Raw genomic sequence first — 23,418 nt, 5'->3', positions numbered from 1 at the left:
TTTGCTTATGTCAGCTTAATATAACAATAGACAGGCACTGTCCTGATATGAAATATGTGTCTGATATAAGACTACCACAATTGAAGGAATTCTCTAGCTGTCTTCTTCCCATTACATTATATTTATATTATTTTTCTCCAATTTATTTCAAGGTTTGGAAAGTAACGAAGGCGTTGAAAATCAAGATCACGTTCGACTCTTGGAAACCGTCTATACAGGTATAAATACCTTATCGGTAGAAATTCGTCGTTAAAAATATTCTTCTGAAAAAAAAATCCGTCACTTTTTACCAATGAATAATTTTTGCCGATGAATTGTTTTACTAGAGTAACGTCACCTTCCTATAAATTGGAAAAGATATTTCCTTTAATTTTGCTGCAACTGTTGCAATCCTTTGTCGTATGTAGCATATAAACCCAAAATTTCACGTCAGAGCATTCAATTTCAACGGAGTAACCAATAATCATTCGATAAAAATATTCGTCGGTAGAATTTAATCATCGGTCAAAATAATGGTCGTCAAATATTCGTCAAAAAAAGATTCCACGCCAAGGGTTACTTTTACCGACCAATTCTCTACCGGTTACACAAAATCGAGGACGTAAAAGTGCTGATTTACCGTCGGTGGCAGTCAATCAGGATCCAGAAAAATGAAAAAATGTCTCCGCTGAAGAAAAAACGAGGGTAAAAAAACTCAGCTGTTAGCTGTAGAAGAGGGTCAAGCAAGACGTTGAAATCACGGATTTGCACATCTCATTCGCTTTTTTCTCTCCTTGCCTTGAATCCCAAATGATCTTTACGGTCGCTAAGAAAATGCGCCCAATGCGTTGCGCACGTTCGACTATTTTCTTAGCGAACGAAAAGCTCATTTCTTCTAACGAGCTATTTTTTCCCTTTTTTTAGTTTGGCGAAAAGTCAAAATCTGAAAAAGAGACTGAAGAATTCGATGAACAGGTATACGGTTGTTTTTCTTTTGATTTGATTTGATTTGCACAAGGATGTTATGTCGTCCTCGATAAGATTCAAACAGTTTATGTACCTAGATTTTAGAAAATGAATTTGCAAAATGCTCTGATAAAGGTTTCTGCCTGCTCATAAATGATATATCAACAATGTCAAAGAATCGATATTGTCAAGAGTTGAGTAGGCCACGTCATATCTTCCTTCGTTTCGAGCGTAAAACTCCTCCCTTCGGGTCCGGGATATGAGCACTACTCTTGTTTTGAATATTGAAATTTTCCGGATACATGCGCACTGAGGTTTTAATGAAACAATAGAGAGTTTCGAAACCTAAGCCAATCAGCTGTGTTTTAAACATTCTTTTATTTGAAATCTCTATTGCTAAACATCTTTTGTGAAAGTTGTCTATTATGTTTAAACCTATTAATAAGCAATTCCCGGTGAGGGTTACTTTTGGCCACCTATAGCAGTGCCTTTAGACCAAGAGTAAGGCCTAAAAAGCAGGAGCAGTGTAGACTAGAGTTGAGTCCTTCAAAGGTTTCTTTTAAATAAGTTGATATCGTTTTTTTACTCATCAATTTTAATTTGCAAGCTTTTTCACATTGGATTGACAAAGGATCTGGAGGAAGATTGGTCTGTAAAAAGAGAAATAAAAACGATTTTTATTGTTTATTAAGCACGAATTCTACACCGGCCTGATATAAGATATGTGTCTGATATGAAATGGAAACACTTATGTAAAACTAAAACCTTTAATGACAAGTCGAGCCTGATGAAAAAAATGTGCACTAGTTCTTGTTATTTGTGTCATATATTAGCGAATGCTTCAATTCTGAAAGGTCATAACTGTCGAAACCTTTTCTAAAATCAGAGTTCTAAAATGATGTTGAAAAATGAAGAATAAAGAAATGAACATTTTCTTCTTTGGAACTAGAACTTCATACATACTGTTAGGTATTTAAAAGCCTCCTTATTTAACAATGGTAGGAATATAATACTTTGTATCAAAAGTTACAACGAATATAAAAACAGTAGAAAATAGGGTCCAACTGTAACCTTCCATGGAAGATACAATAATTGTGAATAAAATTTTCTCCTTTTCGTAATTTTATAACTCACACCAGAAAGATGATAAATGTAAAAATGTATTATTTTTTTCTTGTTTTTCAAGGCGATGAAATATTTATCGTACGCATTGTATCCGCTATTATTGGCTGCTTCTGTCTATTCCTTGGTTTACCAACCCCATAAAAGGTATGTTACAATCTCACTCCACTGTCATTGGAATTTGGATAGCGAGTATTTGTATCGGGGATACACGTTTTTTTATAAGAACAAACTATATAAGAACATAAGGTTTCGGTGGCCAAAATGCTAAGAACGAGTTAAGAACATTTTAAGGCTTCGCGGACTCTAAAACACCCGATTCAAAAATACTCAAAAAACGGTCAAATTAAGAATATGTTTTTATTCCAAGCATCCGTTCTTTCCGTCAATTCAACCATCTTCTTGTTTCTAATTGTTTTAGTTGGTACAGTTGGGTTGTTAGAAGTTTGGTCAATGGTAAGTTTTTTGAATGATTTTGATTAAATGTAAATTTGATCTTTTGATTTTCTTCCCAGCTGGCACACGACGTTGTTTCAACGTTTATCTAATGTTCATAACGTCCATATAACGTTAGATGGACGTTGAAACAATGTTGTGTGCCAGCTGGGTTGCTTCTGCTGCTAAGGATGTATATATATATCAACCCATAGCGAGTGGTCGCCTTTTGAGGGGTTTGGTAAAAAATTTACAAGGCAATGACCTCAAAATTCTTTGTCTGTAAAGATGCCGAGGCTAGGACCCAGTCTCTTCACGTTTTAAAGGTTGAAAACCATTGAGTTTAAAGCCCGAAGGGCTAGAGTAGAATCTCTAACCTTTCTCAGGCAAGAAAAAGTGAAGCCTTAAAAAATGCGCCGTATTTTTGACGACAGATTGAATCTAGCAATTCCTTTGTTTACGATTGATATTTTTTTCGAAATTTAGCGGTAAATTTTAGTTTCAATCTGTCATTTGTGTAAAAACCAGGCGAGCCGCTCAAGGCCGCGTAGCTTTGGTAGCATTTGTTGGCTTCAAATCCTACCAAGGAGATTCGCTTCGATTCTGGACCAGACGATCGTAATCGATAAAATCGATCATCGATTTTATCGATTACGACCGTCTGGATCAGAAAAAGACTTTGAAACCGATTAGAATACGAAGGTTCAATGAATGTTTGAAATTGACTTTTTCATAAATTATTTTGAGTGTAACGACTGCCTCGCCTTGAAACCATTACCAAGGTGATCAAATCCCTTGAGTTTGAAAGCGTTACCATTATAAATAGATCAAACGTCTTATGAACTCCTTTGGGAATCAATTACCATGACAACATTTTGAAAACGAAATAAGCGTTGCTCTTGACGTAATTTATGAAAAGTTCCCCAAAAACAACTTTAAAACCTTAAACAATCCGTAGACTCCCTTTTGAGGGTCAAAAAAGTTTAACTTTCTTCACTGCTTTTTGGACCTACCTAAGGTAGTCCTTTAAATTAACCCTTGTCCGTTCGTTCGTCCGTTCGTTCGTTCGTCTGTTGCCAGCTTTTCTCGGGATTGGCTCATTAGTTTTTTCTAATTTTTTGCACAATGATGCAAAATGGCAATGCCCAAAATGTGACGGAGCCCGATTTTCGAAAAAAAAATTTTTCCGGCCGAAAATGGCGGAAATATGCCGGAAAAACTGGTTTTTCGGCATTTTCTCGAGATTTCATCATTAGTTTTTTCTGATTTTTTGCTCAAAGATGCGTATTAACAATGCCCAAAACATGGCCTAGTCCGATTTTTGAGAAAAAATTTTTTCCGGCCGAAAATGCCGGAAATATGCCGGAAATCGCCGTTTTTCTGGATTTTCATTGGACTTTTCCATATAATTGGTTGTTTTTTCATTCAAAAAGATTATTAATAGCAATGCCCACCATCAAGCATGTTTCAATTTTCAATAAAATTGATTTTTGAAGCCGGAACTTTCTAAAAATCGCCGGAACACCGGAACCGCCGATTTTCGCCGGAAAAACGGTATTTCTTGAATTTCTCGAGCTGTACTTTATATTTTTTCATGAAATTTTGCACACTGATGCAAAATGTCAATACCTAAATTGTGACGGAGCCCGATTTTCGAAAAAATTCATTTCCGGCCGAAAATGCCGGAAATGTGCCGGAAAAACTGGTTTTTTGGCATTTTCTCGAGATTTTATCATTAGTTTTTTCAGATTTTTTGCTCAAAGATGCGTATTATAAATGCTCAAAACATGGCCGAGTCCGATTTTTAAGAAAAAAATTTTTCCGGCGGAAAATGCCTGAAATATGCCGGAAATCGCCGTTTTTCTAGATTTTCATTGGACTTTTCCATATAATTGGTTGTTTTTTCATTCAAAAACATTATCAATAGCAATGTCCACCATCAAGCATGTTTCAATTTTCAATAAAATTGATTTTTTTTGAAGCCGAAAACTATTTTAAAAGTCGCCGGAACGCGGAACAACTATTTTCGCCGGAAAGACAGTATTTCTTGAATTTCTCGAGCTGTACTTTATATTTTTTATGAAATTTTGCACACTGATGCAATATGACAATACCTAAAATGTGACGGAGCCCGATTTTCGGAAAACATTTTTTTCCGGCCGAAAATGCCGGAAATATGCCGGAAAAACTGGTTTTTTGACTTTTTCTCGAATTTTCATTTTTAGTTTTTTCTGATTTTTTGCAGAAAGATGCGTATTCGCAATGCTCAAAAGATGGCCGAGTTCGATTTTTGAGAGAAAAATTTTTTTCCGGTTGGTGGAAATCGCCGTTTTTGCAGATTTTCATTGGATTTTTTCCTTGTATTTCTATGTTTTTCACACAAAAACATTATTGATAACAATGCTCACCATCAAGCATGATTCAATTGTCAATAAAACTGATTCTTGCGACCAGAACTTCCTATTTATTTTTTCCCTACAACCCTTCTCTCTCCCCCCATCAACAATCAATGATGAATTTATTGTGTTGTGTATTTTCGCTAAATGCTATATTTTCTGACTGATTTTTTTCATATTTCTTTTCGCATTGCTATCAATGCTAACTAACTTTCATCATCAGGTAGGTCCATTCAGCATGTTGCTTGTTTATTTACAGGTGTATATGCTTTTGGTTTCCTCTTCATGCTACCGCAATTATTCGTCAATTATAAAGTAAGAACATTCCTTCCTAGGCTACGTCGTATCTTCCTTCGTTTCGAGCGTAAAACTCCTACTCTTACTAGAAGAGTAAGGTCTAAACCCGGGGGAGGGGGTACTTAGGTAAAATGGGTGCCGGGTATGTGCAAACCAGAAGGGTACTTTTTTCACAACCTCGAAAGTCTCTCTAAGGGGTACAAAAACCATTAAAAAGAAAACTGAGTCTCTGTAAGGGTCGTGATTTTCTAAAATTTGGACAAAAATCAAGTGAAAATCGATAAAAAATTTGAGAAAAGTCTCTAAGGATCCCAAAAACGCCAATTTTTCCTCTCTCTAAGGGTCGATTTTCGATTTTTGGCTCGGAAATACCCGTCACCTCGCAAACCTAGTGCCCCCGGGGGGGGGGGGGGGGGGCTAAAAGCCTCGATGTAGTGTAGTGTTTATGGCCCTTTACGACATTAAGCCCTTGTATAGGGCACTACGCCAGGCAATATGTTGATAAGGTGTCCGCAATATATTGTCAGATCAATTTGCAATATTTCAACAATAATAGGAGGATTTTTAAAGAAAGAAAATTCCTTTTTATAGAGTTCCTGTTGTTTACTCCATACATTACGGTCTGAAAACTGTATTGTCAAGTATTGTTCGTCAATATATTGTGTAGCCCTTATGGTATAAAATATTATCTTTGTTTGCTTTTTTCAGCTGAAGTCAGTAGCACATCTACCATGGCGTGCGTTTATGTATAAGGTATGAAGTTATTGAAAAAATGATCGATATCTCAGGCTTTTACCGTCCTTTATTTTACGGTTCAATACTCTGAGGATGTGGGAATGAAATAAACGAATCGGGGAGCCATTAAAGAATGCGTTTAGAGTGATTTCTGTAAAAAAAGAGGGTTTCTGCTATAATTTAGGGCGGTCAGAATTTCCATTTTTAGCTACTGGGTTCAAAAGCGGGTAACCAACGCAACTATTTTGTTTTTGATTAATATAGATAGTACTTTATGAAGATCAAATGCAATTTATGTCTACATAATAATTATTCTTTATATTAAAAAAAAACAAAGCATTTTAAAATACACCTTTTCGACCGTAGTCGCGCAGTCAGACATGTGCTACTTTATAATTAAATTTACCACCTTAAACTCGATCCAATCCTTTTTTTACACTTTTTTGTATTGTCTTTAGGCGCGAAAAAAAGACTGAAACGGTTTTAGGGTGGTAAAACGGACAAAAAAATGCCTGTGCGGCAATTGGTGGCTACGGTCGAAAAGGTGGATTAGAAATTTAAGAATGCTTACTGGTTTATACTTGCGTTTACCAAAATTGGGGCTTAATATAGGCAAGAGGCTAGGCACTGGTGAGGAAAGATTATTGATTGGTTGGGTCATTATAAAGTAATATAGAAAATTTATCCCATATCTCTTTAGGCTTTCAACACGTTCATCGATGACGTCTTCGCTTTCATTATCACCATGCCAACTGCTCACCGATTGGCTTGTTTCCGTGATGACGTTGTTTTCTTAGTGTATCTTTACCAACGATGGTGAGTAAACTCTCCTTCTCTAGATAGATAGAGTCGATATTTTACGTGGATAGCCCAGTAATCTATAGACTAGAGTCCACTTCTGACTGAACTGTTTTACAGTCCGCCTAAGCAAAAGCATATTACCATATACTACCGGCCACTTATCAGCGCCATCTAGTCTATACAAAAAGCTCTAAGTGGACCCCGGGCTAAGTAATCTAGGACTTTTAGGCAATATTTCTATTGTTTTCACGGGGTCCACGGCCAGGCGGCTCGGGATTGTATGAACTTAGCGGAATATTGGAAGGAGAGCGGATTTCGAACCGCGAACCCCTGGTTAAGACGCTGATGCCTTTTAGCAATAGGCAATCAAGTTGCTCCTCTAAATATCCTTCTTTCTCTTATGTGTTCATAACTTTTATTTTTTTGCGTGTCTGACATGGACCCCGTCAATGGCTCCTTTTTTTGAAGACTAAATTTGTCCTTTTTTGTCCAAGTATATGGTGTGTATGGTGTTTAGAAAGTGCAAAACGTGAAGAATTTTCTTCGTCGCTAAACCATAGTTGGCGACAATTTCTATAGTGGATCTCAATTTAAAGATAGTCCATCTAAATTTTGACTTTAAGACAGCCAACTTTCTGCTCACTTCAATTCACAATTTGAATAGGCAGGACAGAAAGTGAGCCGTCTAAACCAGAGATTATGAGACACACTCGTATTGAATTAGATTCCAAGCCAACCGTTTTAGATTTCCGCCCGTTTTAGATTTCCGCCCCAATCGTGAGCCTTGGAATCCATCAAACTTCAACTACCCTAATCTTCAACTTTCCGTCCAGATTTACCAGAGCCGGTGCAACACTGAAAACATTGGGCTATTCTAGAAAAAAGTTATACCCCCCTATGTCGAAGAAGTCTTTTTTGAAAAAGGTGAACCCCCCTTGATTTTCTTTTCCAATTTTTCAGGATCCCCTTGGATTTCCTTCTCATTTTATTGACCACCCTGGGTCTTCAAATTTATTTTATTGACCATGGAGATGGGATAGTGAAAAAATATTAATATTTAAAATATTCCTATAGGTTATATCCTGTTGATAAGACTCGAACAAGCGAATATGGAATGTCTTTCGAGGAAGAAAATTCAAAGAAATCCGATTCAAACGATTCAATCGAGGAAAATGATACCGAAGAATCGAAAAAAGATCGATAGCGTATTTTGTAATTTTCAATTTTATGCAAATAGTATTTTTTATTTCGTTTTATTGACTAATGAACTTTCTACTAGAAGAACAATTTCTTACTAATTGATATTTCTTTGTTTGATTTCATTGATAGTAAAGTTAACAGGCGTAACAATAACCAACAAAATATTTGTAATATCGATAAAAGAGGCCCCCAGCGGACCTTCAATTCACTCAATCACGCAAATATTTTTCCCAACACATTCACGCAATGTTTTTTCGCAATTCACGCAATTTTTGTTCACGCGAAGCTTTCCAATTCTCGCATTCACGCAATTTGTTATCAATTTTTACGCAAATTGCTTGGGGGGAATGGCTGCTGAAGTTTTTCAAATGTTCTTCTTTGATCTTAAACCATCCATCTTTGATGTAAAATTATTTTCAAAAATATTTATTCAATCAAAATTTATATCTGAACTAGAATTCCAACTTCTTATCATCATGGCACCAATACTTATGACGAATATGATGATCTGGTCATTATCAATTGAACATCTACCTGATCAGAACATTTTGAGAAAAAAATTGTTGTAGATGGTATAGACATTGAGTTTAAAGCCCGAAGGGCTCGAGTAGAATCTCTAGCCTTTCTCAGGCGAGAAAAAGTGAAGCCTTAAAAAATGCGCTGTATTTTTGACGACAGATTGAATCTAGCAATTCCTTTGTTTATGATTGATATTTTTTTCGAAATTTAGCGGTAAATTTTAGTTTCAATATGTCATTTGTGTAAAAACCAGGCGAGCCGCTCAAGGCCGCGCAACTTTGGTAGGATTTGTTGACTTCAAATCCTACCAAGGAGATTCGATTCTAGCCCTTCGGGCTTATACTTCATTGGGTATAGAGGGTGATGCAACATATTTTTAACGTTTTTTTAAAGTTCATGATGTCATTTTTATCAATAACATTCATAATCACTCTTAAGAGATTTGATCAAAAGGCAATTTATAAAGACAATTCTTTGTTATAAGTGCTAAAGGAACCTAAAACATAACTTTTATGTTCAAATACGAAAATCAATTTTTCGACTATGATCAGAGCCCTTAAGGTAGGTATTGATAATACAAGTTTGCAGCAAAATTTTCAGCAAAATCAGATGAGTGATTGAGCATTTTTGAAAACGGACCGGTCTACAAAATGCCAATCACGCACGTTACTAAACTGAAATTATGTACACTGTCTTAGATGGTCAATATCTACCTCTAGTGAAAATTTCAAATTAAAAACTCGATTATTTCCTGAGCTCCGAAAGGGGGTCAACGTGTATATTCTTACTACATAGGCTTCTGCTCATCCTTTAGCGAGTTTCTCATATGAAGTATATCTATAGAGGTCTGCGATTCAGACTAATTCTTATAGACCAAATAGAATGAGTCAATCGGTCAACATGAGATTTTAGCCATTGCATAAGGCTGGTCTGTAAAATATCAATCAGGCAAGTGTCTGAAGCAAAATTTTGCAAATCATCTCTAATTATCCATATGCTCCACTGGTCAATACTTTCAATTTCGTAGCATTTGTCAATCTTCAGATTTTAAGGGGGCCTCGAGATTCGACCCCTGAGATGTCAACCCTGAATACGCTTCCCCTAATAAAAATAGGAAGATGCTCAAAGGGTTAATGTTGCATATTGATTCATATCCGTCTAGTATATTAGGAAAGAACTGCGGGGTACATTTGTTACGGTTAGGAGTCATCAAAGTCTCTGCGGTGAAGCGTAGAGCTATTTTTAAAATCGAACTACCTCAATTAAGTTAAGTTATACTTTATCCACTTCGATGCATTTATATCTTTCGTTTTTCTATGCATCTGTTTTTCGATGGTTTAGTAGCAGAAATTGGATTCTAAATAGAATAGCAAGCCACTAAACTTTTCTAACCGCAACATATTAACTTTATAATAAAGCCTTGATAAAGTTAAATTTCCCAATCTTTGACCGGAGTTTTTTTTCAAAATGGAATCCACAACAAAGCTAAGGCAGTGTTAAAAATTTAGTGTCAAACATGGCTAAAGTTAACTTAGAACGCCATGGTGTCTAACAGTGCCATTTCATCGAAAGTAATCAAGGAAAAATCAGGCGTCACCTGAAAAATATACGTCAGAATTTCAAACGAAGAAGCCATTGTATGTGAATATTTTTCAAACGATTTCTATTTAGCTGATGATGACGTCCATACGGGCGGCATGAAACTTAAAGTTCTAAACAATGAATCAAAATCTCTTTTTTTTAATTAGATCTAGCGCTCTCGATGCACTTACACCGTTATTGATACCATTAGGGTGCCACTTTCAAAAGAAACTTCAGACAAATGTTTTGCTTGACCAGGATAGAAAAAGTTCTCCAGGGCTCAGTGACCAACACTCGGCAAGATTGATTAAAAACGCCCGTGGGTAGGGGTAAGAAATGGTACATCTTCAAATGAAATCACGATATAAAGACTTTTAATTTGCTTGAAAATTAATTCTAGTTGAGGTGCCGCCAAAACAGTGGGAGATGGATGTGTGAGTCTTTTATTAAGTTTGGGTGGGAAGCGGGACAGTGGATGGGTGTGGCAAAGTTCTAGTTTTGGTACGAAGCGGGACAGTCGAAAATAATCGTTTTAGGTGCGATGCGGGACATTCGAAAGGGGACGAATAATTTTTTTGATTTGTAAAATTGATGTTGGGCACGAAATGGGGCAGTCGCTTTCACTGTCTGAGTTTTACCCATGTACCACGCTAACCCTACCTGTCCTTTTCTTTTTTTTCGCCTCAACAATTACACCCTTACAGTAGTGCTTAGCGAAAATAAGACCCTTATAAATGCTCTCCTCCAAAAGTACACCCATGACGGGCTCTTTAAAGGTGTCGGTATTCACCGAGGCCTTGCGACACAAATTTATTACAATCGAATTAAACCACCCTTACGGCACGGGTCGCCTCCAAACTCGAGCCCAGTCCTTTAGTTTGCTTTACGCTCACGATTGTACCGCCAATGCCCATCAATAAAGTCGGAAAGTGGTGCAAATGGCTCTAGGTAAAAGATTGGATTGCAACATCTTTTTTCCTGTGATGTCAACAGGCAAACTCAAACCCAGTCCCTTAGTTCGCTTTCAATGATGCTGATATGGCCATTGACTTCCAAGCCCGAAGGGCTTAACACGAGACTCCTGGATGGGAAATGAAACCACTTATTTCCCATCCAAAGCGCTTGATCTGCGTTGTTTTCACACAAACGCTAGATTGAAAGTAAAACATATTGCCAGAATTCAAAAAATAATGCCGATTGAAAAAAAAGAAAGGACTAGGTTCAATCCGTCATTCTGAATACAGCGCAAATCTTAAGGCTTCACTTTTTTTGCTTGACTTGAGAAAGGTTGAAGATTTTAAACTTTGAAAAGATTAAAGGGCTTTAAACTCAATGGATATAGCGCTCACGAAAGTGACCAAAGGGTAGAACTCGAAGATGAAGGAAAACATTTGATTTTTATGTACAAAAATTATCTTTCCAAAAAATATACAAAGATGTAGTTGTATTACAAATATTGGCTCATTTTTATTTTCAAACTTGGTTATCGGAATTGAATAAACGAAATTTTACAAATACTGTAACCTCTTTGACAATATTTTTCATGGTTCTTTCAAATGGCAAGAGCACGCATTGAAACGTAACGTTATTGGAAGAACTCAACCGTTCAGAAACTGACCCAAACGTGAAGAAATTTTGACGGGAATTAAATTTTGGGGAGGGCTGAAAAAGTTTTTTTAAGAGAGAATTTAATTTGACGAATGTCTTGAAAAATTAAATTTAGCGGGAACTTATTCGGACAGATCCGCTAGATTTTTTCCGTCAAAATTTCTTCCTTTCGGGTACATAATATTTGTCAAGGTCTGTTTGCACAGAATTTATCACAAAATCGAGTTGTTGTTCTCCGGACCTAACTTTTTATACAGTTTACTCTCGCTAATTCGAACTCAAACGGGGAATCATATTTGTTCGAATTACAGGGAGATTCCAATAATAGAAGTTCGAATAGCATTATCAATGTTGTTTAAAAGTGTAAATTTTTTACAATTACAGTACTCAAAATTAAATATTTGTAATGTGAAGTCTAATTCAATAACAGTCGAACAGTCTGATGGATCAAAGACAAATGAATGGTGTACTGTGTTTCTAAGTGAAGAAGTTAACCAAAGGCGTTGCCCAACTTTGTGCAAAATCACGCTAAAAGACATCTTTTGAAACCAAAAAATAATCTCTCAGTTCCTCAGTGCGGCAAGCCTGTAGATGAAAATAAAAATCAAAGATAAAAATCAAAGTTTAGCTAAACGATTTAAAATTTAAGGAGATAAGCGGTTGTATGTTATATTTAGTTCATTCATCAATTTGAATTTAGGTTGAGATAAAACTTTTCCTCATTCTTCGAATTACCTAAAACATACAGCACCTGACCCCGAGAATGTAGGTGAAAATTGAATCAGACCTGGGAGATGTAGATTTGCATTTAAAAAAATATTGAATAGTTTAAACGAAATTTTGAACTCCCAAAATCCTTTCCCAGGGGTTAGTTTCATTACTTTTGATAGATAAGCTCATTCTTTTGGTCCTTGAAGTTGACTCCCATTTTCGTTATAATCCCCAGAATGTAGGTTTGTTTTTATGGCTTTAAATCTAGTAATAGTAAAATGTTGATATTTTTTCGATTGAATTAATTATAACAGGAAATTTTAGAAATATTTTATGCCAAAAAAATATTCTAAAGAGCTTTTGTCATTCTGAAAATTGGATTTTTTCGCTTTTTAACCCCCATAATGTAGGTGAAAAGATTCGGTTGCTAAGAGCGAAATTTCAGTATTCATCGGAATTTTAGAAATTAACTTTGCATTCTTCTTAAAATAAATAAGTAAAGAAATTCACAAACTCTGACAAAAAATTAACAAAGATATTAATTTTATCGTGCTACAAATAACGAAAAGTAAAAGAAAGGACGAAAAGAAGAGACAAGAAAGTTGTTTTTATTTTGTAGGTTGAAGATTCTGTGTTAAAATGTAACAACACCCCTGCCTCACAGCCCCGGTGGAACTTTTCCCACATCGGGTCAAAAATTTCTACTAAATTCCCAATGGGGATAGAAATTCTATTGTTCCAAACTTAGGCAAATTTTCTGATTGGGCTGGGGTCCCAGCGGGTCTGGGACACGTCGTAAAAGCTTAAAATGCCAACATTAATCATCTCTCAGGTAATACTTTCATGTTATGAAAGTACAACAAAAAAGTTTTATATAATTTGACAGACTTTTTATGTCGGGTTATGAAGGCTCCCAAATTGTAGGTCAACTAACCCCAAAAGGGTTAACAACATTTTCGTTAAAATATCTAATTTAGAACAATAAATATTGAAATGGACTATTTTCCACATTTCCTTAGTTCATTAGGAATAAGAAAATACCATATCATCATAACTTAATTCCAATAGATTTCCATTTAGAGAGGATTTATTTAAAAAATGTCTCAATTCGAGTAGTATCCAATTAACTTCGATTCAGATTTTCGCCTGAAAAAATCAATTCAAGTTAAAACTTTATGTCTAGAAATAATCAGTAATATGTAACATTTTGCTCTGAAACAACTTTTTATGAAGTTGAACTATCGTTAGGGCTACCATGCTAAAAAATGAGAAACCTACATTCTCGGGGTCAGGTGCTGTAGATCTTTTAATACTTCAAAACTTGAGTAAATTTCATTGATAACACGGTGGCTAGGTTTCGCAAGGTCTTTTTAGATAAACTGATATTATTATAGCAAAACTTACCTTTTATCTAGCTCTGAATCTTTACTTCCATGATCTGCTTCTTTTGATGATGTAGACGCGAGAGTTGAGGTACCAGGCTGTAATTCGGACATTTGGTCCATGACCTCTAGCCCGTTCTCGTCAGCCACTTGTTGTATCAATGAATCAACTTGGTTTTGCGGCGTACTTAAAGTGGTAGCTGCTCCCATAGTGTCGTCCATCACCTAAGTGAACAAAAAGATGTCATCACTCTTGTGCTAACCCGATAACAGCTGGTCATAATTTTCTTACGGGCACAGTAAACCTCTGAAGGCGAAGGGGGGTAATGTTTACCACCCTTTTGCAAGGGTGTGACAAGACCCTGAAAAAAAACTAGAAATTCCATAGGGTCAATAAAAAGTTGAGCCAACAATACAGGGAAAGTACCATCTCAATAATTCAAACAGGAAGATTCCTTCAACATGACAGGAAAATTTTGTTTCTGGAAAAGCCACATATGCATATATTGTCCGTGATTCTTCCGTGAGCCAATCAAAAATCGGAAAGAAATGATTAAAATACTTACAGATGTATGAACGTCTAGGTGTTCCGATTGCTTCTCAAATTTCTCCATAATGGCCGAAATCTAATGAATTATAAAAAAATAATTCATAATAAAGTAAGCATTTTGCTGTTCGTAAGAATAAAATAACTCGATTTTTCAACCCTTTAACCTTTCCTATTTTTTGTTTAAGCGGGCGGAGCCACTTGAGGCGTACACGTATACGTACACGCGTCCTTAATATTTGAACACTTTTTTGTAGTATATACTGTGAAATTGCACAAAATTGATTACATAAAATGGATAGAGCGAGTCGCGGAAATTGAAAATTATTCTCTGATTGTTTAGTAAGTTTGAAAGTTAGATTTATAATCCTAAATTTTAAATTTAAACATTTTTAAGATAAAGTGAAATGTACGTTTTTGAGACGCTCAAAATATTTAGCTTCAATCTTTTGCGTAGTATTCTAGGTATATTATATAATTTACAGAATTTTGTCATGTTTTTGCGGTAAATCATCTTGACCAGTTGTTTGAAATCATAAAGTAAAAATATTTTTATAAAAGAAGGTTTATTAGAATATTTTATACTTTAAAAACAAACGCTCGTAAGTAATAATAATATGACTCAACACACTGGTCGATACGGGGGATGGGTCGGAAACATTGTGTATACACATTTCTTTATAAGAACAAACTATATAAGAACAAAAGGCTTCGAGGGCCAAAATATTGAGAACAAGTTAAGAACATTATCAGGCTTTGGAGTCTCTAAAAGAATTTTCTCAGAAAAATGGACAAAAATACTAAAAAAAAACCGATGAAAATAAGAAACCGTTAAGAATAAGGCTTAAAACTAAAAAAGTTGATTACATCCGAAAGCTTCAAGAAATTTTGGATGTTCTTATAAAAAAACACCATGTAATACACTTTAACCTAAAGTGCTACAAAGAAGAAGAGCAGATGTTTTGTGGCGTAGATGGCGTGGAGTGTATATAAAGGAGATATCTTTCAGGTGGAAAACTCACATCAAATATTCAATAGGCGTGTACCAAAATATACTTTGCGGAAAAGGGTCTACAACCAGAGTAAGATAGTTTTTTATAGAAGATTAGGGTGAAAAATCAAATTTTGGAACGCCACAAAAAGGTATGTATCCAATTTTTGATTTGAAAGGTGTAATCTTAGACTCAATTAAATATGTATTTTGCGGGACAAACTTTTCAATCAAGAATGTTATATATTTTGTAAAGAAGCTTAAAGCATCAACAACATCTCGCAATGGAGCACCTCAATGAAATATTTTTACAGAAAGAAACTGGCGTTTTTCTACGGACAACATCCACTTTCTGTCGGAAAACTTTCGTTTTCAAGGGATTTTTACAGAATTTGAACTCGAGGAACTAAATTTCCGCACCCAAACCACAACACAGTTACGGGGAGAAATATTCATCAAAATTTATTTTTTTGTTTCAGATTTTCAACCGGCTCAACCATGAACCAGTCTGTTTTAAAAGCACCACCATCGATTACGACGACCAACAACCTCACATCAACAGCTACCATCTTCTTAAACTGTTATTCCAATTACGATAACATCGTATACGTGTCCAACCAAGCACGATACATACTGGTGGCATGTTATGTAATCATGATTGTAGTCAATACAGTGCTGAACACTTTATCAAGTTATATCAACGTCTTGACAGGCCATTACAAAAAACGCTCGCTCCGTTTAGTTTTCATCATCTCAGTATGTGATATCCTACAAGCTGTCATCGCCTCGATTACCCAAATCATCTTCATTCTATATACAGAACATCTGGTATGTTCCCAAAGGAGAATGCTTTTACTCTTCCCACACATCTTCATTTATCAATCATGTTATCTTGTCATGTTCATGGCTTTAGACAGATTCCTACACGTCAAGCTGCTACCCCATTATACGACAATCATCACGGCGACACGACATAACCTACTGTTTGCCGTCTACATCTTTTTCGCATTTTATGCTGCAGTGATCACCACATTCGGACCAGCTTTATTCGGACAAAACGGTGGTGCGAGATACTCATCACCAGCTAACCTGTTATTTGTTGGGTTAGCCTTAGTCCTGTACATCATCTCAATTATAAAGTTGAGAAGCCATCGCAAGCAATCAAAACGTATCTCGGCTTCCACTGCGAGCATGACCAAACTAGCCTCTGCTTTCCTGATTCTTGTCACCATATGTTATGCACCCATCATCTTATTTCTGCCAGTTATGAAGCCTTTTGAACGGAAATTCGGTAAAAGTAGCTCCATTCTACTCATGTATGCTTTACTGTTGCTATCCAATTTGAACAGTACTGGGAACGCCTTAGTATACATGACGACAAACAGCAGAGCGAGACGGCAACTTAAAGAAGTATTGATGTGTTGGCGTAAGAATAAAATAGGAGAAAGTAAAGTGGCAGAACATAAGCAGAATCCTACACAATCAAACGAAACAAGCACTTGCTGAATACTCCTAAGGACATCATATAACGCATTTCCCACCATCCTCTTACATGGATGTGAAAGATCCACAATCTACTCATGTATGCTTTACGGTTGCTATCCAATTTGAACAGTAGTGGGAATGCGTTAGTATACATGACGACGAACAGTAGAGCGAGAAGGAAACTTAAAGAAGTATTGATGTGTTGGAGTAAGAACAGAATAGGAGAAAGAGGAACAGAGCGAAAAAAATCCGAAACATTCAATCGAAACGAGCTATTGCTAAATAGCTTGTGATAAAGCTAAAAGTAATGTTTTTTTAACTTTTAACTTTTTTAAGTTCCTAAAACTTTGAAATAAGTTTATAAAAGCATAACTAGGAGTTTTTGTGTTTATTTGTTTCATATTAAAACAACAAACCATGTAAATTGTAAATTACCCTGTAAATTGTAAAAAAATGAACGAAAACTTACAAATTATTGTAAATAAAATTCAGTGTGCCCATGAAAATATCTTAAATGGTAAATCTTAAAATAGAAAGTGTTTTTAATTCATAACCATTCGAACTGCTATTTATTTATATGCGGATAATCTCGAGGAGCCAAAGAGACCCCTTAAGGTTGAAATCAAAAACCTACCTTTCCGAGGTCCATGGAAGACAATGCTTTATCTAGCCCTTTAACAACGCTCCCCATAGTCTTTGTCAACTGAAATGAAAAAAAAACGAGAAGAATGATTTACTTTTTAACGTCTAGTCCAAATTTTCTCATACTTACCGTATGTAAGTTTTTCATGTAAAAGCTTCAAGGAAAAGATCGTTTGTTAACCAGTTACTTTTTTGAAGCGAGCTACACGGCTTTTTGCGCAATCTAATTGGTTCTTTTCGCATGACAACGGGCCTACACTGCACAGAGTTGCCCGTCGTTAGGAAAATTCATTGTGACGTCAGTTTTTTCAAAGGAAAATAAACACTATGCGTTGACATCATTTGTCTCATTTTTCATTTTTGAAGTCAGAATTTAAAACATGATCTTTTGATCTTTTTGATCTCTTTACGCTTGTTTTCTCGTTTTTTTCTCTACTTTTTCTGGATAAAGCACGAAGAATTAATCGAAGCTGAAGGAAACGTTTAACAAATACAATAATGACCGGTTTTTTTGGGCTGTGCTGTGAATGAAAAACAATAACAAACTTACACTTTTCATCATGACACCTGTTTGAACACGTGATGCAACGGCATCTACTCTTGATGCCATTCTTAAATAGTTGAGAGATTCGTTCTTCTTACGAATTGCATTCTCAGCATATATCCTTGCTCCCTCTATATTCTTTTGTTGCATAGCCTAATATTTAAAAGAGACATACATGTTTTTTATAAGAATATCCAACATTTTTGAAGCCTTTGGATCACCATTTTGTGAATATTTTTGTTCATTTTTTTTAAAGGTCGGGTGTGTATGTTCGCAAAGCCTTTAAATGTTCTCAACTTGTTCTTAATATTTTAGCCATTGAAGTTTTATGTTCTTATATACTTCATTCTTATAAAAAATTGTCCAACGCTACAATCACCGTCGAAATGATATTGACAATTTTGGTTATTTTAACGTTTTTCAGAATATAAAATTCGGGCTAAAATTGCGATTTTATTACTTCCATTTTGTTTCATTATATTTTTCGATTTGGGAGGGGTTGATTGGTTTACAGGCTATTATATTCAAGGGAGAGGGGCTTTTTGAAATTTCGTGATTAGATTTCGAATAAAAATGACTTACTCTTAGGTTCCAAATAAACGCCCCCCCGCTTGTTAATTTTTCGAAAATTTTCCAACCCCCCGGATCTTATTAGGACCCCTCGTTTATTAATTTTTAAGAATATTTTCAGCTGTCAAAGAGAAGGCCCCTTATTTTGCTCTAAATAGCCTTATTTTAGCCTTATTTTTGGGTTTTCAGAGGTACAATTTCCAACCCCCCGGCAATTAGGTCCCCTTGTTTATTAAAATCTCGAAATTTTCCAAACCCCCCCTGCTTATTCAAGCCCCCCCCAGTTTATTTGGAACCTAAGAATACATTTTACACGCTTTATGAGTAAAGATTAAACAGCAAGGTTAAATGAACAGCATCTTAAAGCTAAACAGGTAAACAAACTATATAAGAACACGAGGCTTCGATTGCCAAAATGTTAAGAACAAGTTATGAAAGCATAAATACAGAAATACACAATACCTTTTTAATTTTGGCTTGTTGAGCTTTTTCCTCTTTCTCACACTTCTTGGAAGCTCTTTCTAATTGTTTGGATGCAAACTAGAATTGCACAGGGGAGAAAAAAATAATCATTATATATTTCTTTTCTGAAAAATGCCATGCATGTTATCACATTTAGGCTACATTACTTCACACAGTAGTTAGGAAATTTGGCACAGATGACCTTTTTACCCAATATTTTAAATCAATATTTTCAAGGCAGTGAAAAATAAATTTGGAATATTTGGCACGTCATAAAGCTTCAAATGCTGTTTGGGTAAAACCATCAGAAGGAGCGCTCAATTCTGATAAGAATCCATATAAAAAACATCATAAATCAGTCAGCTGGCTGGTTGAGCTTTTTCTGTTTAGCCTGTGGAAAGGCTTGTGATGACACCATCAAAATTTTTTGAGCCGTCATAACTTTTGAACGGAAAATTTTCAAGGCATAAAATAAAAAAAATGGAGTTTACAAAAAAGCTATATTTCTTCAATTCTTATTAATCATAACTTTTCACAACAGACCTTTAATTAAGTTTAGTTTGACTTAAGTTCTTCAGTTTCAATCTGATTTGGAGTTTCAAGGTTAGATGGAGTAACTTTCCTTTTCTTTCCCTTATAAGAATTCAATGTAAAAGATGCCCATAGGGTCAACCACCCTAAGTTTTTGTAGAGCCCTGAGGACTTTACACCCCCAACTATCGCAAACATTTTTCTGGAAGAATAAAGAAATAAAAACTGCACAGGACTTCCAAGGGAAAGATGTTATGAATAACTTCGAGGATTCAAAATATTGTACCAGAAGTGTTTGATTTCAGCAATTAAAATTATTTGGCCTACAAAAAAGTGGCTTACTTCTGCCTTATGGAGGCTTTTTGGATGTACAGTAGCCCCAAGAACATCATATTTAGGCATATACCTATCAATACTTTTCATTCTATACAATAGTATAGATTACGTAGATAGCTCAAGAATAATAGATCAAAGAAAATTCTTACCTTAAGCTGAAATAGCGTATCTAAAAAAGAAAAAATACAATTTGATTATCTATACAATGAAGCAATTTACCAATTGCAATACAAGACAAGAAGTGCCAAGTCTCAAGGAATATCAAGGGGCTTAAGCTAAAATCAAACAATATAATTAGATACAAAAATCCTATGAGCTAACAAAAATTTCATTCTGAAAAAAATTATGGCTAACAGAATATATATTTGGGAAAAAGATGAAATATGACGAAATCTGCAGTCAGGGATATAAACTGCAATGTTTACTGCAACTATCAATACCGTCAACTGCTCTAAACTGGGGATGATTGGTCGAAACATGGGACTGTTGCATATCTGGACTGTATTTTCACTTACTGTAAAATCGAATGAGAAATCTTGTATTTTTTAATACGCCGTTCATTAACTCAAATAAAATGACTTTGGAAGTTCGGTGAAATGGTGGCCGAATTACCGTCCCATGTTTTGTCAGATAGTCCCAAGTTAGAGCAGTTGACGGTAGTTGTCTTGGAGAACGAGACGGCCTATTGAATAACAAATTACTCCACATACATTACTTTCCCTCAGCCAATAAAAACGTGCCAAATTATCTAGGTAACTGTTGTAGAGTAATTAGTTATTCAATAGGCTGTCGCGTTCTCCAAAATCTGCAAGGACAACACAAAAAATAAAAGAAAACATGTGGCCCTCAGCCTTGCACTCCATCGCAGAGGCTAATCAATTTTAATGACTTTTTTGACTAATGACCAAGTTAAAATTGTTTAATTTTTTTATATTTGAGTATTATAAAGGCATGCATTCAAATAATAAAGGTTTAAAATTTTTCTCTTGGCTAGTTAGTAAAATATCTCAAATAGGCTCTGTGATGGAGTGCAAGGCTGAATATGGTTCATCCTATAAAAGGAAGTTCATTCTATGGTGGCCTATCTTGAAGTGAAGGTGGTTGAACAAAATGTTTTTGGCATATTGATGTAACCCAGGGGATGTCAATCGAACGTTCAATTGCCAATCGAACCAATCGAATTAATCGAATTTACTCGAATCCAATCGAATGATTGATTTTCGATTAGCCGAATTGATCGAACGCCAATCGAATTCTAATCGAAACCGAAAAACATGTGAAATTCAATTGGATTCGATTGAGTTTGACGAGCTTCGATTAACGTTCAATCAACTTTGATTACCGTTCGATCAACTTCGATTTTACTTCAAAAAGTTTAAATTTTGCGGGGCTAAATTTGGAAGATTTTTTGTAACACCACCATGTAATTCCCTTCCCACCAAAAGAAGGGAAATCTTTGAGCAGATCCTGATTACTTTATATAAGGTCGATCGCAAGAGGACCTAAAAGTTAGCGAACTAACTCCCTTGTTTCCTCAAATCACCGCCATCTTAGGCCCTAACCCATTTGAAAGAAAAATTGATCCAGCTTAACACGAGATTTAAAGGAGCCCACTGGGGGGTGTAAGGGGAGCCGTCCATATCCGGGGGGAGTACTACCCTTGTCGACTGACGGGGGTGCTCCGCTGAGGTTCGAAAAATGGACCCTACGTGGGACTCGAAATTTGCGAAAAAAGTGACCCTGAATGGGACTGAAATTCCAAAATGTTCTCAAATGTTCTACTTTTTCCCCAAATTTTCCAAAAATAGGCACCTTACGAGGGACTGATTTTTCTATTTTGGTGTTTTTGCGACCCTACCTGGGACTCGTGGAGGTTAAAAAAGGTACCCTGACCAGCGGAGCATCCCTGTAACCCATTTTGCCCTAGTACCCCCCCCCGGGTCCATATTCATTTGACAACGCAAAACGTCAAATTGACGTTATGAGGGGGTGGGGGGGTTTCAAAAGTTAGGTTTGACGTTATAAGAAATCAAAGGTATACCTTTTTGTGAAAATCGCGGATATTTGTAACCACCAACCACACTATACTTTATAAGCTTTCGAAAACATATTCGTGTATGAAGTACATGAAAATTTGCTGCTCGCATAATCCCATTGGTTCGCGCTATGATATCATTACATCATATTTTCATTGTTTGCGCGATCGAGCGAACCACATCGCACAAGTGGGCAAAGAAGGTGGTCCGCCTAAAGCACGGCACGAACCTAGCGCCAAGTGGAGCTTTTAATTTCTTTTTAAATAAAGGTCATTAGTTAAAAGAACACATACACGCACGGGTACAACCAAGTACGGACTTTGCGACGGAACGGGAAAACTTTGATGAAAAATGGCTACAACTTTTGGTATACATCAGTACATTGCTTGACGTTATCTGTGGGGGGTGGGGGGGGTCAGAGGATAACGTCAATTTGTCGTTATTGCGTTGTCAAATGAATAAGGGGTTTGCGATTTCCGAAATACCGAATGTTTTTGCCCAAGTTTTAAAAATTCCCGCCACTCTGATACCGATTTTTTGGGGTATTTTTCCTCGTTTCGACTAATGTTTCATTTTTGATTTCTCATGTATGTAATGAATTCCGAAAGAGGGGGATAAAAAACTTATGATACCAATATTTGGAAGCAAAAATTCATGGATTTCCGATACCGAAAAAATATCAGAATTCTGAAATACCGAAGAAATTTTGCCCGATTCCCAAAATTGTGAAGAAAACAAGGTTGAATTCCGCAATTCCGAAATACTGTTCGCATCCTATTTCAGCGCTAACTTCGAACTTAAGATTTTATTTATATTTCTGGAGTGTCTTTAATTATTACTACTGAGGAAGTTCTGTGGGGTTGGTTCCCACGTAATACGCGAGCCGAACTCAATCAATCCGGCGGTTATTGGATGGCGCGGGGCTTATTGCCGATTGGGGGAGGCGCTTATTTCGAAACTTGAGATTACAGTGCAGCTCTTATATTAAGAAGGGAGACGCTTAAAACAGGGCGGTGGTATGGAGGAAATACGGAACCACGAAAATCGGAATTACAAAAAAACCGGAACAAAATTTGATCGAATGCCAATCGAACATAAATCGAATTGATCGAACGAACAACATTAGCAATCGAAGCTAATCGAAACTAATCGAATGGTAATCGAATCCAATAATAAAAAGATGTGAAATTCGATTGGCGTTCGATCAATTCGGCTAATCGAAAATCAATGATTCGATTGGCTTCCATTAAGTTCGATTGATTCGGTAATCCTGGTAAAATAATCAACCTAAATACAATGAACAAAAAGTTTTAAGATGTATCATACCTTCCATTGTTAATAACTTATCTTTAAATTGAATGGAAAACAGGGCAATACAATCAAATGATGTGTAAGTCTATGGTAAAATAAAATGAAGATGAAAGACCGGTGAAAAGTAAAATATCTCACAAACTAAAAAAATTTTGCAGTTCAAGTTTGTTTTGATTTTGCATACGGCGGCATTTTTCAGGCTAAAACATTACGTAATAAAGGCGGCTTTTG

At 35.9% G+C, this 23,418-nt stretch overlaps 2 protein-coding genes across 2 annotated transcripts in view; one reads left to right on the top strand and one right to left on the bottom strand.

Annotated features, from left to right (window-relative positions):
• Positions 1–8,033, top strand: part of LOC136813683 (lipid scramblase CLPTM1L-like) — a 34,012-nt gene extending 25,979 nt beyond the window's left edge. The window contains exons 9-16 of the mRNA XM_067070179.1: positions 153–218; positions 904–954; positions 2,132–2,214; positions 2,489–2,523; positions 5,158–5,213; positions 5,904–5,948; positions 6,631–6,746; positions 7,806–8,033. Of these exons, the coding sequence (XP_066926280.1) occupies positions 153–218; positions 904–954; positions 2,132–2,214; positions 2,489–2,523; positions 5,158–5,213; positions 5,904–5,948; positions 6,631–6,746; positions 7,806–7,935 (582 nt within the window). The 3' untranslated portion in view covers positions 7,936–8,033. The remainder of the gene's footprint in view (positions 1–152; positions 219–903; positions 955–2,131; positions 2,215–2,488; positions 2,524–5,157; positions 5,214–5,903; positions 5,949–6,630; positions 6,747–7,805) is intronic.
• A 4,085-nt stretch (positions 8,034–12,118) lies between these two features.
• LOC136813682 (charged multivesicular body protein 1a-like) lies at positions 12,119–23,318 on the bottom strand. Its single transcript, XM_067070178.1, has 8 exons — positions 23,203–23,318; positions 19,990–20,009; positions 18,974–19,051; positions 17,948–18,094; positions 17,390–17,458; positions 14,299–14,358; positions 13,755–13,957; positions 12,119–12,224 (listed from the first exon to the last, which is right to left on the bottom strand). The coding sequence occupies exons 1-8, from the start codon at positions 23,207–23,209 to the stop codon at positions 12,203–12,205; spliced, it is 606 nt and encodes a 201-aa protein (XP_066926279.1). The 5' UTR covers positions 23,210–23,318; the 3' UTR covers positions 12,119–12,202.
• Between the last annotated feature and the right edge of the window lie 100 nt (positions 23,319–23,418).

The sequence above is a fragment of the Clytia hemisphaerica genome, unplaced genomic scaffold (assembly GCF_902728285.1).
Source record: "Clytia hemisphaerica strain Z4C2 unplaced genomic scaffold, Clytia hemisphaerica genome assembly, whole genome shotgun sequence".
Taxonomy (NCBI): domain Eukaryota; kingdom Metazoa; phylum Cnidaria; class Hydrozoa; order Leptothecata; family Clytiidae; genus Clytia; species Clytia hemisphaerica.
Note: the sequence above shows the minus strand (reverse complement) of the source record. Positions and strands in the feature narration are given on the sequence as shown.

What these genes read in the sequence shown, in the direction of transcription:
- LOC136813682 (XM_067070178.1), bottom strand. An exon ending in ACCTAGACGTTCATACATCT is followed by an intron (nt 13,958 to 14,298) that starts GTAAGTATTTTA and finishes TTGTTCACTTAG; the next exon opens with GTGATGGACGACACTATGGG. An exon ending in GATTCAGAGCTAGATAAAAG is followed by an intron (nt 12,225 to 13,754) that starts GTAAGTTTTGCT and finishes TTTCATCTACAG; the next exon opens with GCTTGCCGCACTGAGGAACT.